General features: G+C 38.7%; 1 protein-coding gene across 1 annotated transcript; it reads left to right on the top strand.

Moving 5' to 3' along the window:
* The first annotated feature begins 4,562 nt into the window (after positions 1 to 4,562).
* LOC106881667 (uncharacterized) lies at positions 4,563 to 14,338 on the top strand. Its single transcript, XM_014932133.3, has 3 exons — positions 4,563 to 4,809; positions 7,500 to 8,180; positions 13,823 to 14,338. The coding sequence occupies exons 1-3, from the start codon at positions 4,765 to 4,767 to the stop codon at positions 14,000 to 14,002; spliced, it is 906 nt and encodes a 301-aa protein (XP_014787619.1). The 5' UTR covers positions 4,563 to 4,764; the 3' UTR covers positions 14,003 to 14,338.
* Positions 14,339 to 14,662: the final 324 nt, after the last annotated feature.

Genomic DNA, 14,662 nt, shown 5'->3' with positions numbered 1-14,662 from the left:
TGAATACCGCGATGCCTTCAGCGTTAGTCAACTGTGATCCACTGACCGTAGACGAGGTTCGTATGGCGGGAAATCAGCTGAAGGATGGGTTGGCACCTGGTATTTGTGGCATCTATGGTGAGATGATCAAGAAGGTGGGCCCTGCTGCAGTCTTGTTCTTGTGGTGAATCGTTAGCACAACTTAGAGCAGTGGCATTATACCACCTGACTGGAAGAGGGACGTAATTATCCTTCTCTGGAAATGTAAAAGTGACTACCACGACTGCAACAACTATAGGGCTGTTACACTTTTCGTTAATGCCCGATAAAGTATTTACCAAGGTTATTCTAAACAGAATGCGAAATCATCTGCTTACGTGTCAGCGGTCGGAGTAGTCAGGGTTCACACTAAAAAAGTCAACTACTGACAGGATCCTGGCTCTCCGAGTATTCATCGAACGCAGGCAGAGTTTTTCGGCAGAGGCTGTTTGCAGCTTATGCCGACCTCCACAAGTAGTTAGACTCGGTGGATAGGGATATGTTCTGGAGGATTCTGGAGCTGTTAAGTATACCTTCCCGATTGGGTGGGCTGACGGCAGCCTTGTATATTAGAACAGTGAGAACATTTCGGACAGGGAGCTCAACATCTGACTTTTTTCCCAGTTAGATCTGGGATCCGTCAGGGTTGTGTTTTGGCTCACGTTCTGTTCAATGTCTGTATAGACTGGATGCTCAGCCGGATGAAAGCTCGATCAAGTTATGGAACACTCATTGGCGAAACTAGGATTACTGACTTGAATTTGGCTGATGGAGCGATTATTCTTGTCGAGTTTCTGGATGTCTAAAGAAGCGCTCTCTTCTCCCTGAGTGAGGAAGCGGAACCACTTGACCTAAGAGTCTCTTGGGTCAAGGCAAAGATTCCGTCTTTCGTTGGCTTCCTGAGGGACTCCATCTCGTCGTTCTCTTTTGCGGGTGAAAATGTTGAAGTTGTTGACTGCTTCACTTATCTCAGCAGTGTGATCCATAGCAGCATTAGCTGCGAGTCCGAAGTCTTAAGAAGACTTGGAACGTGTTGGTGTGGTTGCGGACTCACTGGACAAGGGTGTTTGGCGATTCCTGAGCAGGAGGACAAAGGTTCGGGTTTTCAGGTCTCTAGCCCTCCTTGTCTAGCTATATAAACAAAACAAAAAAAAAAACCGGTGAATTGATGTCGGTGAACTTTCCCTACGCTGAATTAATCAAGGTGAACTTACCGGACATGTGCGTCACGTGTCCTCTTCTCTGAATTCGGCTGGGGTGACGGCTCGTGTAAGTCGGCTACATGCCTCATGGTCACAGCGAACGAAGAAGTATTTTGCAGAAATGGGGACTGAATGGGACACTGCTCAGAGGGTTGCTCAGGACGACCTGAGTAAATGCCGAGAAATGATGGATGTAGCGAGCGCTGGAACAGTTTATGCCCTCATACATGTCCCGCTAGTTGGTAGACCAGTGCGCGCGCATAGCTTAGAGAGGACAGTGCTAAAGGAGATTATATTACCATAATTAAAATAGTTATTAGAACGGTATATTGGAAGAAAGGGTGGAATATCATAATAAAATATCTTGGGCGATCTTTCGTATTACAGTTGCAGTCTGCCTTTCCATCCCCTCATCTTCTGCTCCCCACCCAGTTTTGCAATTCCACCCATCCACTTTACTCGCCATGTGCCTTGAGGGGTCACCTGGACACTTAATCTCCACTATTTATCTCTTCATAATTCTTACTGATAATTCCCTCCCCTTTCCTCTATGAGTAGTCATGCTGTTCCTCTACTAGAACCAGCTCTTCTCCACTCTCTCATCCCCTAGCATAAAAACCGACTCCCACTCCTTCGGGTTTCGTAGTCATGCGAGTAAAGCACTCAGTACACGTTGTAAAGTGGTTGGCGTTAGGAAGGGTATCCAGCTGTAGAAATTTTACAAAAGCAGGCACTGGAACACGATGCAGTCCTTGGAGCCATCGAATCTTGTGAAACCATCCAACCCATGCCAGCATGGAACATGGACGCTAAACGACGATAGCGATGAAGAAATGCAAACAACGAAATTACTATCCTATGTATTGTCGATTATTAACTATTGTGATTTTCTTTCACTTTTATTCATTTCACTTACATTCGTTTTGTTTCTGACATTTTTAATGTACATAAGGCAAAAGATTGTTATACCTTGTGTTATGTAGCTATAGCTCTTTGCGATCAAATTCGACAGCCATTTACTTTTTATTTTAAAATCGTAGTCGGTGAATAAAAATGTTGTTGGTTACATGTTTCCAAAATCTAATCACTGATTAGGGCATTTCTAACAGCGAAAGTGACAATAGCGTGTCTATAACTCAATGCTGAACAAATATCTGAGTGACTTCATAAAGTACCAGTTTTTTTCGTCAAAATGCATACCTCAGATCTTGTTAAATTTCTTCCAGCCACTTGAAACTTATCTTGGTGTAGTTGGTACTACTAAAGCAGCGCGGACCCGAACGCGCAGTCGCGCGTCCGCGCTAGCTAGTCGTGAGTGGTCGATCCTAACCCTAACCCTAAACACGTATTCATTTGCACACGCGGGTTAGGGTCAGGGTTAGGGTTAGGATCGACCACTCAAGACTAGCGAGCGCGACTGCGCGTTCGGGTCCGCGCTGCTTTAGTAGTACCGGTGTAGTTTTGCATGCTGATAACAAAACTCGCATGCATTTTTTTTTCTAGATATTCATAATAAAAAAGTTATAAGCTTTTTAAGTTACGTAATTTTAGCCAATCGAAAACGTCCGTTGTTAACATATCGTCTGTGCTGATCTCCATGGCAATAGAGTTCGGCGCGCACACGAAACCTTTACATGGTTTCTCGAAATGGTAGAAATAGCAGCCAAATCTTCCTTTAACTACATCACAAGGTCTAAAAAACAAAAAGGACGGACCATTGTGTCACAGGACTATATATTTCCTCGCTTGAGGCAGACCCGAGTGCTATTAATATTTAAGTTAAAGTCAATTTCCATGGATGTAATCTTTTATCGATCTCACAATCCTCGGAACATTAATTGGGTACAATCAATATTAAATGTACTTTCGTTTTTTCTCATGATAAAATTAACAAAGTTTGATGGTGGGGAAAGAATTACCTTAAAGGAAAAGGTGGTAACCAATTCTTTCACTACCACAAACTCTGAAATGACGTACTCATACATATACACGACAGGCTTCCACACAGTTTGTGTTTACCAAATTCCACCCATAGAGTGTTGATTGATTAGTCAATCCAAGGCTTGGGTAGAAAACACTAGCTCAAGATCCTGTGCTGTGGAATCGAACATCTCAAAACTGCAGTCTTCGGAGACCATTTTTTAACAGTAAATCAATTCAAAATTACTTATTGATGAAAGTGAAAATCTTGTAGAGAGGACTTTGGTATACATTTTTAGTAAAGATAAGGCTTCTAAAAATATCAGTTATAACTAGGTTCGTAGCTACTCCCTATCGCTTCTGAAAAACTTTTTCGCAACAAATTCCGATATAATTGGAATCTAAAGGAATTTGTAGAAAATTTCATTAAAAAATATCAATTTTGTTTTCTGAAAGTTATGAGGAAACCAAGTCGGAGGAGGGGCACACTTGTGTAGGTATGACATTTAAAAGAAATTAACGCACTTTTATGCAGAACAGTATTCAATCGAATAAATAACTAATTACAGAATAGGTAATTTTTCAGATTAACACCCGCACGATCTTCACTAGGGTAGGGTTAGGGTTTTAGGGTCAGGGTTAGGGTTTTAGGGTTAGGGCTTGGGTTAGTGTTTAGGGTTACGGTTAGGGACGGAATTCCCTAACCCTAACCCTAACACCCTAGTGAAGATCGTGCGGGTGTTAATTCCGAAAAATTACCCAGAATATGTTTTCAAGGGCAAATTTTTATAATCACACTTGTCTAACATTGAAAGTGAAAAACATATTCTTTTATGGGTTTTGAATATGACCACCAAAACTATCGGAAATCACTCATTCCTTAGTTAAACCCCTCTGCGGGTAAAAACAGATGTATATTAGTAAAATTTACCTTTAAAACGAATACATCTGAAAATTAATGAAAATAAAAATCGACTTTCGCGTGTTACGTCCCCCCCCCGTGATAGGTGAAAATCCGCGAAGTAGAAACAGTACTGTATACTTTTTTTTATTTTTATAATTTGCATAAAATTATGAATGGTCGCCTTATTTTATTATAAATGCAAAACAACACCACGGAGGAATCGACGTAAGCTTAAATAATAAACCACGATATGGCGAGGTATTACTGTATTATAGACTTGGATCTCTGGCAAAAAATTATTGAAAGTATTTTACCAGATTAATTTACAGGCCTACCTCAACTTACGTCCTCTGGGGCGATCTTTCGATACTAGTCCATTACAACTTCCGATCGTTGCGCGCACGCATACTGATTACATGATCGTAAGTTGAGGTGTACCAGCAATTTGTTTTATATTCGCCGCGCTTAATGTGTTGGAAACGAGGCTCTAATAAAATATTTACTTTCCGGTTTTACCCGAACACAACCGAAGCGGCAAATATAAACAAGGAAAAATTATACTGAATCGCTTAATAAGTATTGCTATGATTTCAATGAATAATGTTAAGCAATAAAATTCCAAAAACTTTTAATGAATTGTTTTGGTTTGACAGAATCTACAAATAAAGCATTCGTTCGTGCGACTGATTGTTAATATTATTTATTTTAAGCGTAGCAAATATGGATGAACAGAAAACTGTTCAAACTCCGAAAGGATCGGCTAAAGTAAGTATTGCTTTTGTTTTTCATTGAATGTCTATAAAAATTGGATAACTATCGCCTCTATTTTTTCCCTACAGTAATTTCTTAAGACTTTTTTTTTCTTCCTGTCATGAAGCAAGCTGCATTAAACTAAAAACAACGTAATTTAGATTTGAAAATAAGGAAAATCAAATGCTTGTACAATATTAAAGCTGTTTATATCAATGAGCTATTTAGAATACTTTGCATTGTGTAATTTCTGTCTCACTGTTTTGAGTTTGAGGTGCACTGAGATTAATTTTGGCGAAGAATGCCATGAAAGATGAATTTTCTTTCTTTATTCCTAATGTCTGAATGTTGATAGTTTACTTAGTTGAAGCTAATATTATCGCCTGACTCCCACCCACCTAATAAAAAAAAACGTTAATTGAATTAAAATTAGACACCGAATCCGACCCAATTGATAACACACCTATATAACAACTGATTTTTGTGTTTTTGAGTTTATTAAAATATTTTTAATAAAAGCAAGTTGTTAGTTGGTATAATACAAATGGTAAATGCCTCGAGCTAGAGTACAACCTTATTTTGTATTGCAGTCAAAACTAATTCCTAAGTCGATATGATAAGTATTAGTCTTCTTGAATTAGTCGTTGCCGTTTTCAAATGCATGAGACACTGGATAAAGTAGCTCTAGATCCGCAGTGTTTGAAAGAAGCTACTGAATTATGGCTGGTATGTTCATGATGGTAGGTCTGCCACTTTGGCAGATATCCACATGCATCTCGTCGGTTGATATGTATATAATGCATGTATGTGGTAGTGTGTGATTTGAAGGAGATTTGGTTGCTTTTTCTGACAAGTCAAACAACCATGCAGAAGTTCCATTTTCACTGTATCGAGATGATAGGTAGTCAAACTTCCGTGTAATTTAAACTTGAAATAAAGCATCTAGTTCTGCTCTCAAATATTTATCTGAAATCTTCATTTGACATGTGCTTTGTAGATTCCATCTAGACCAGTTGTTCTCAACCACTTTTTACCGATGATCTCCTTCGATTCCTATTTTACTCTGGACTTCCGTAACCATTCGTTTTCCATGCTGGCATAGGATAGATTGTTTGACTGGAACTGGTAAACCAGAGAGATACCCCAGGCTCCCGTCTGTTTTGGCTCAGTTTCTATGACTGGATACCGTTCCTAATGCCAACCACACCACAGAGTGTACTGGGTTGGGTGCCTTTCATATGTCACCGGCACTAATCATGAATACGACTTCACTGAGCTTGACTTGTCTTCTCAAGCACAGCAAATCGCCAACAGACTTAGTCATTTGTCATCACCTCTGTGAGACTCAGCATCCGAAGATCATATTTCATCACCTCATCCCACATCTTCCTGGGTCTACCTCTTCCAAAAAATCCCCGCCATCTTTGGTTTTTTTTTTTAAATTTCATTTCGTGGTAAGGATGTTGGCCCTATGCAAACCTTTTTTGACCTCTAGGAAGAAGTGTTCCATATTAGTCTGGCCTCTATCCTTTGACTTGTTCAGAATGGGAGGTCCTACAAGGAGTTAGTGCTCTGCTGGCATTGCTGTCAGGTTCATTGAGGCATACAAACCATCATACCACAATAAGGACTGTACCTTGTGATGGTTTTCATCCTCTTGACATCAATAATAGAAGCTGTCTAGAGCGATGAATTGGCAGAAATTGTTAAAGCATTGAATGAGATGCCTTGTATAATTCCAGCTTTTGCATTCTGAATTCTTAGCTGGTTGAATTAATCCATTACTTGACTTAACCCTACCGTCCATTCCTTGGATGTCTTTAGCAGAGTTCTTTTGCAAACATTTGGGGTAGGTCTTCAATTTCAGGACAACTTCTTTCTTTTCTCTCACCAGTCCTGAAAAATAAAAGGCAAGTCATGGCACATGCATGGTTGTGTGTAAGAAGTTTGCTTCCATGGTTCTGGGTTCAATCCCGCTGTGTGCTACCTTGGAGAAGTGTCTTCTGCTATAGCCCTAGGCCAATCAAAACCCTGTCATTAGATTTGATAGATGGAAACTACTATATATATATATGCACATATATTTAAAAAATACTAGGAATGGAAAAGGTAAATAAAGACTACGTATGTTTCATAGCTAAACTTTGTCTTATATAATTTGTAACACATGAAACCCGTTTAGCTAATCTTCAGGTCCAGTTACCTTTTTGTCATCTGTACTAGCTTACTAACTTCCTGTACCCGGATCTTTTCAGATTGCACTAGCCTATAACTATATATATATATATATATATATATATAAGTGTTGTGTCTCCTTGCCTTGACACCATGTGACAGTTGTAAATGATTATCATTGTTATAGAAGCAGCGCTATTTATTTCCAGTACTCTGCATGAACATGTCTGGCCATGGGGAAATATTACCTTGCTTGGAAACAGGTGAGGGTTAGCAACAGGAGCAGCATCCAGCTGTGGAAAATCTTCTTCAGTAAACTCCATGCAACATGAAAAAGTTGATGTTAAAATGGGGACAATCAGGTCGTGAATGCTGCCCCTTTCTCATTGACTAAGTGGAAAGAAAAGATTTTTGTTTAATACTAGTAGAGTCTTGTTTCTTTCAGGATGGTATGAAAAGAAATAAAATATTTGAACTTTAACCTCCAACAATTCTGTTTTTTTAAATTTTATTTTCATTTCTTTATTCAGCTGAGTTCATCTCTGAAAGAACGTCTGAAGAAATGTGGACGCTATTATTCCCCTGCTGTTTTAAAAAATGCCAGCAACTCTCTTAATCAAGCCCAACCTTGTACACCTGATGCTAAGGCAACAGCAAGGTCTTTAAACTGTATCACTCCAAGTCCTGCAGGTAGCCCTCTACTTAACCGAAGAACTCCTGCAGAAAATTATCCATCATCATTGCTTCTTACTCCAAACTCATCTAAATTCCACAGACATCAACTTCAAGAAGCAAGTTCGCTTCTAACTCCAGTTTTGCGGAAGAAAAACTTCCAAGGACAGCAGGATCTGAGAACTCCCAAAGCCAAGCGAATGTGTTTGGCATCACCAACTTCAGAGGTTCCTGTTGCCGCTTCTGGACAAGATGGCCAATGTCTGGGGGCAACAGGTACGGATACTAATAAGGTCTGTGATATTTTAGGTGAAGGAAATGACGAAGCTAATGAGAAATTAGCAGTGAATAGTCTTTTCGTGGAACATGAAAAAGACAATAGTCAAAATGACTGTGGTGACAAGTTGGCTGTGATAACTGGGAATTGTGAAAGTTCCAACTTAGAACTCCGAAGGAGGAAGTCTTATTTAGAGAAATTACTGAAAGAAAAACGAGAGCACTTGAGAAAGCTTAATATGGTGAAATTGTACAGATCGAAGGTAAAGGCATCCTATTTTTATATACCTTTTTGTCAAAAAGGAAGGGCAACAAATATGTTATCTATTAATAGATGTAGATCTTGCTGTAATTTGGGACTAATTGCAGTTCTGAGATTTTCTCTTATGATACAAAACCTCTTGTTTTAAAATGCTCATATTTAAATTGAAATTTTTTTTATCATAATGTGAGAATGTGCTGTTAAGTTACTTTCCAAACACCAGCTTAGTAATGACAGTTATTTTTTTTTATTAAAACCTTCCAAATTCTTACTTATTTTAAAAATTCATGAAAACTTATAGGTATTGTATTTCATTAGAAATGTACTCATAAAGGGATTAATCCTTTAGCATTCAGATTACTCTGTCAAATAGAATGCTTGTTTATTCACATTGTATTGAATTAATTATGCATTATCTTGTAGCTTTGAGATTTTGATGATGTGATTGTTTATATTAATATTGACACTGTAGGATAGGGGTAGGTGTGAGAGGCAAGATATGGCCAATTTGAACATAAAACAGATTGAATATTTTGGCTGGATATGGCTTGGTTAAATGCTAAAGGATTAAGTGATGTTCTTGTGAACCTCTTGACATTTTAACTGTTTTGCAAGTTATAAGTAAGCTTCAGAAATGTTTTCATAAGGTCTTTTCATCATCATCATCGTTTAACGTCCGCTTTTCATGCTAGCATGGGTTGGACGATTCGATTGAGGACTGGTGAACCAGATGGCTACACCAGGCTGCAATCTGATTTGGCAGAGTTTCTACAGCTGGATGCCCTTTGGCGTGGGTGCTTTTATGTGCCACCGGCACGAAGGCCAGTCAGGCGGTACTGGCAATGGCCACGCTCAAGATGGTGTATTATACGTGCCACCTGCACAGGAGCCAGTTCGGCGGCACTGGCAACGATCTCGCTCGAATGTCTTTACACGTGCCAGGAAGGCGACACATTCATCTTTTATCCACTTGGTATCTTACATCCAACTAAGTCTTTATCATATTATTATAATGATACAAGTCAAGAGCTTGACTTGTATCTTGAGGCTTGTCTATCCTTAGGACAGACCTGATTGAGCAGACATGATTAAAGACATCCTAATCATCTCTATCCCAACTTGTTATTAGCCCAGGCCAAACCGATCAATGCATTCAAGCTGTAACCATCCCATCTTTTTCTTATGCACAGGGAACCCAGAACTACTTTATCTAATGTGAGCTATTCTAAGATGGTAGGTTGTGATTTGAGGGACTTTGGTTGCTATTTCTAGCAGGTCAAGCAACCAGGTAGCTCAAGTCCATCTTATTTTCGGACGCTGTGTTCAACCAATAGCACCTCAACGGTCAATATAGTTTCTCAAGGAATTATCATCATTGTCATTTGTATGTCCATTTTTCTAATCTCACATGGGTCGGACAAAATTTTGTCGAGGTGGATTTTCTATGAAAATCCACTTCGACATGTCCTTCTTGTTACTAACCCTCACTTGTTTTCATAGAAGATTGGGATCAAAGGACACTGCTTGCATAATGGTGGCATTCATTTAGAACTATCACATAATATCAAGGCAAGGAGAACGTGGCAAGCTGTCAGAATTGTTAATCGTTTAACGTCCGCTTTCCATGCTAGCATGGGTTGGACTGCGTAGGGCAAAATGCTTAATGGTATTTCGCCCATCTTTACATTCTGAGTTTAAATTTTGTCAAGGTCATCTTTGCCTTTTATCCTTTTGGGGTTGATGAAATAAGTACCAGTTGAGCACTGGGGTCAATATAATCAACTTAGGCCCTCTCCTCTGAAGTTGCTGGTCTTGTGCCAAAATTTGAAACCAGTATCAAGGCGACACACACACACAACAAATTTCTTTCAGTTTCTGTGTACCAAATTCACTCAAGGCTTTGGTTGGCCCAGAGTTATAGTAGAAGGTACCATGCAGTGGGATTGAACCTGGAACCATGTGGTTGGGGAAGCAAATGGCAAGACTTCCTTTTGTACCCCTTTTTTTAATTTGATTTTTTTTTCTACACAAACCCCCGTTTTCGGCTACAGAGAATACGAATCTGCAAAAAAAAAAAAAGACAAAAATCGGCATTTTGAAATCCATCCCACTAAATTCTTTTTTTAATATGCGGAAAAATACGGAGATTATGATTCCGAAAAAAATTTCCAAAAATTTTTCTGGTTAAGGTTACGGAAAAAAGTGAAGGGTGGGGGTGGGGGGACAAACAATTTCAAAATTCCGATTTTTGGCAATTTTCCGGAATCTCCGTATCCGAAAACGTGTGTTTTTGGCAAAAAAAAAAAAATTTTGAAAAACAATAATTTTCTAGAAAATGGGCGTAGTGGTGGTGGTGGTGGTGGGAGTCTCCCTTTCTGCATGTTTTCACAAATGAGAAAACTACTGAAGTTGTGCGTTTTCATCTCTGCAAACATGTGTGATACTTTAACTATTGCAACCAAAGATCCACTATTTATTTGTGGTCTCGAGAAACTTGGAAAGTTGGTTCCAAAGTCAGCCACATTCTCTCTTTCCAAATTATCTGTATCAGGCAGCAAAACATGGAATTGGCGGAGATGAGACTGGATGTAGGAATTGCCAGAGACTTGATTAGAGTTCGGCAAGACTCAACTGTGTGGGACTCAACTCTGATATTTCTGACTGGGTTGTTTCCCCTTAGCTTTCAGTTATCCTCGGCACTCTGAAGCCAGCGAGACTATTAACCCTTGCAGGTCTGTCAATTGTGTGCTTTTGTTGGCGGAGGTAAGGGGCATGGACCGCACCCCCTTTCGGTTTGTTTTTTGTTTTTGTTTTACAGAAGCCCACTTTTTCGACTGCGGAGATTCCGAATCTGCAAAAAAAAAAAAGAAATAGGCATTTCAAATTTTAATTCCCACCTTCCAATTTTTCACTTTTTTAAAGAATTTTTTTGGGGAGAAATACGTAGAAAAATATAAAGATTATGATTCTGAAAAAAAAAATGTAAAATTTCAATTTTTCAAAATAAATAAATACACACCCCTCCACTAGCGCACCTGTGACAAAATGAACATGTTGTGGTTGAGGGTCTTTTGGAATTAAGAAAGGTATATAAAAATTAGTTTTTTTGCACACGCGCACGACAACAAAATGACATTTAAAAAATTTTCTTCTTTTTTGGTAATTCGTATTTAGAAAGTGGATCTGCAGTTTGGCTGTTGTTTCTAGCTTGTCAGACTTTCCAGTTGGAGTGTACTTAAAAATTGAAGATTTTGAAAACTCCATAAGCACGTTTTCAAAATTTTAATTTTCTCCCCTCTCCACTTCTAGCTCACTTCCGTTGTTTACAGCACTGCTTGGAAGGAACATGTGTAGCCAGTGATTGTCACAATGACCACGGCAGAGAAAATTGAGCAGAGAATCTCCATCAAATTTTGCCAAAAGCTTGGCAATACCTGCTTGGAGGTTTACACAAAGTTTTCAAGAAATTTTCATCATTCTTGACACAATTAAGGAGATCTTGTGCAACTGAAACACCGAGTGTCTTTTTGGTCAGCTGAAAGCAGTTTTGGCACAAACTTGGCAGACATGTGTCTCATACCAAAATCTTCAGTGATAATGGATTGAACTGAGCCGTAACTAATCTGCACATCCTTTGATAATTAACAGCTGGTGATTCAATGATTTTCCCTTGCAGTTGTATGCACATTTGCAATGTTTTTCTCAGTTCTGCTGACTGTGTGTCTCCCAGAACGTTTGTCGCTATCAGCATTTTTTCGACCATCTTGGAAACGGCTGAACTACTTGTACACTTGTGTGCAATTCATCTACTCTTCTCCATACAGTTTCTGCAACTTTGCGTAGGCCTCTGAGCAAGTATCGCCATGACAACTTTTTCTGTCATGGTCAATGCGATGATCACATGTTGCACACATTACTTCCAAGCACTGCTGTAAATAGGGGAAGTGAGCTAGAGTGTTAAAATTTAGTGTGCATGCACAGCAGAGGTCAAGATCAATCTGTGCCAAGCGGCTTCACTCCACGTGCTTTAGCTTTGATATTATGGCAACGGTCTGGATACTTATTGATCAGAACTCGTATATATATGTGTGTGTGTGTCTATGTTTGTCTCCATCACTGCTTGACAACCGATGCTGGTGTGTTTACATCCCCGTAACTTAGCACTTTGGCAAAAGAGACAAATAGAATAAGTACCATTTTCTAAAAAAAATTATAAGTCGATACATTCGACTAAAAATTCTTCAAGGCAGTGCCCCAGTATGGCCGTAGTCTACTGACTGAAACAAGTAAAAGATAAAAAGATAAACCTGTGGTATTATGATGATTGCATCACTGAGCAAAACCTTATATCTGGCAAAATTTGAAGTGTTTCACAGTCATGTGACAGGTTGTAACAATACCTGACCTTTTTATCTGCTCTGCCTCACCCACACCTGACCTCCATCCTCTTCAGTTCCTGGTGTTACTTCATCTGCTCTTTTTTGACACTTAGTTTTTGTGATTTTAGTTGGGAGCGAGAAATTTTAACTAAATTATTCAGAATTTGTATGGTAACTCCAGATTTTAGCACTCTCGAGGATCACCTGATGCTTAGTGCCAGCCCCACTAAAAGAGGGGTCTCTTGATTTTTATCTCCTTACATACTCGGCGAAGTTGTTTGTGGCCAAGAAGTTTAACTCTCACAAGATCAGTACATTTAGCTGTTAACAGGTACCACTGAATAGCTACAGTACAATGCTGTGAACAGCAAGAGCACTGTATAACTAACGAGTGTTTTGTTAGATTTCATATTGATCATAAAATTTTCCTATGGAAACATCCTCCAGTCTACTCTTCCCATAATCATCCCATGTCTGCTTCATTTATGGCTCCATTGGGAATTACTTACAACTGCATAATAATTTTAATTATGTTTTTATTGATAACTGTTTCATTAATACTTAATAGGCAGAAATGGTAGCATGTCAGAGCAAATTTCCCAGTAAGATTGATTTAAACATTCATCCTTCAAGAGTCAAGAAAATAATTTCCAATTAAGTATTAATTTCATTGATTGCTCCCCAACCTCACACCATTTCTGACCTTGTGTATATGTTAGAAATCATGTAAAATACACCATTTTGAGTGTGGCCGTTACCAGTACCGCCTGACTGGCCTTCTTGTCGATGGCATGTAAAAGCACCCACTACACTCTTGGAGTGGTTGGTGTTAGGAAGGGCATCCAGCTGCAGAAACTCTGCCAGATCAGATTGGAGCCTGGTGTAGCCATCTGGTTCACCAGTCCTCAGTCAAATCGTCCAACCCATGCTAGCATGGAAAGCGGACGTTAGACGATGATGATGATGATTTAAAATTTTGGTACAAAGCCAGTAATTTCAGAGATGGGGATAAGCCTATTGCATCAACCCCAGTACTCAACTGGTACTTATTTTATCGACCCCTGAAAGGATGAAAGACAAAGTCAACCTCAGCAGAATTTGAACTCACAATGTAAAGACAGTCAAAATGTTGCTAAGCATTTTGCCAGCATGCTAACAATTCTGCCAGCTCACTGCTTTCCAATTGTTTGATTATTAATTTATTAATTGCTATGTTTAAGTAATATTCTTGTTAATTTCTCTTTTTATCACTTTTTGTTTACAGAATGACTTTGCAAACCTTGATGATCTTATTCTGAAGTGGACCCAAGTGTGTCAGCAAGTGCTGGTTGATCTTCACTCTAAAGTACCCGAACCCAAACCTACTTTGACAGAATTCATCAAATATTTCAATATTGACTTTGATTTCATTAAATTCAATCCCGAAAATGAAACATTCTTCTAGATAAGAGAAAAAGAGTGTATGTGTGTGTGTATGTATATACACATATACATATCACCATCATAATCATCATCTTCACAATCTATACACATGCACACACATGACAGTGAAGCCTTGTTAAACCGTAGTAATATGAGAAGTGAGTGTCTGGATTAACTGATGGGGTTTATTAATGTTCTATACATATTCAATATTAGAAATATAGAGTGTACAGTGAACAGGTTAGAATCTGAGTTATAAAAAATTACTGCAAACAACATATAACTATATAAAACACACATACACACACACACACACACACACACACACACATATATGTATATAAAAATGGAACAAAAACGCAATAGAGGTCATTAAAACGTTTGGACAGATAGACTAAACAAAGGTGGACAAGAGAAACAACAATTAGGACGGGCAAAGAAAGACGGGTCATTCTTGGCTTTCTTTCATCAGTCAAGTACCAGAAGTCACAACCATTTCAGACAGTTATACTTCTATATATATATATATATATATATATATATATATATATATAATAGATTATCTAACATTAGAATATGTAACTATTGTAAAGTTAATACCTATGGTAGATGACAGATGAGCTTGATGTGGTGGAGTAGAGATGGGTAGTAACTTGTCATTGTGAGTTAGTAGCACTATGAT

The sequence above is a fragment of the Octopus bimaculoides genome, chromosome 14 (genome assembly GCF_046866305.1).
Source record: "Octopus bimaculoides isolate indiv1 chromosome 14, ASM4686630v1, whole genome shotgun sequence".
Taxonomy (NCBI): Eukaryota; Metazoa; Mollusca; class Cephalopoda; order Octopoda; family Octopodidae; genus Octopus; species Octopus bimaculoides.
The sequence above is the reverse complement of the archived record's forward strand: the minus strand, read 5'-3'. Positions and strand labels throughout refer to the sequence as shown.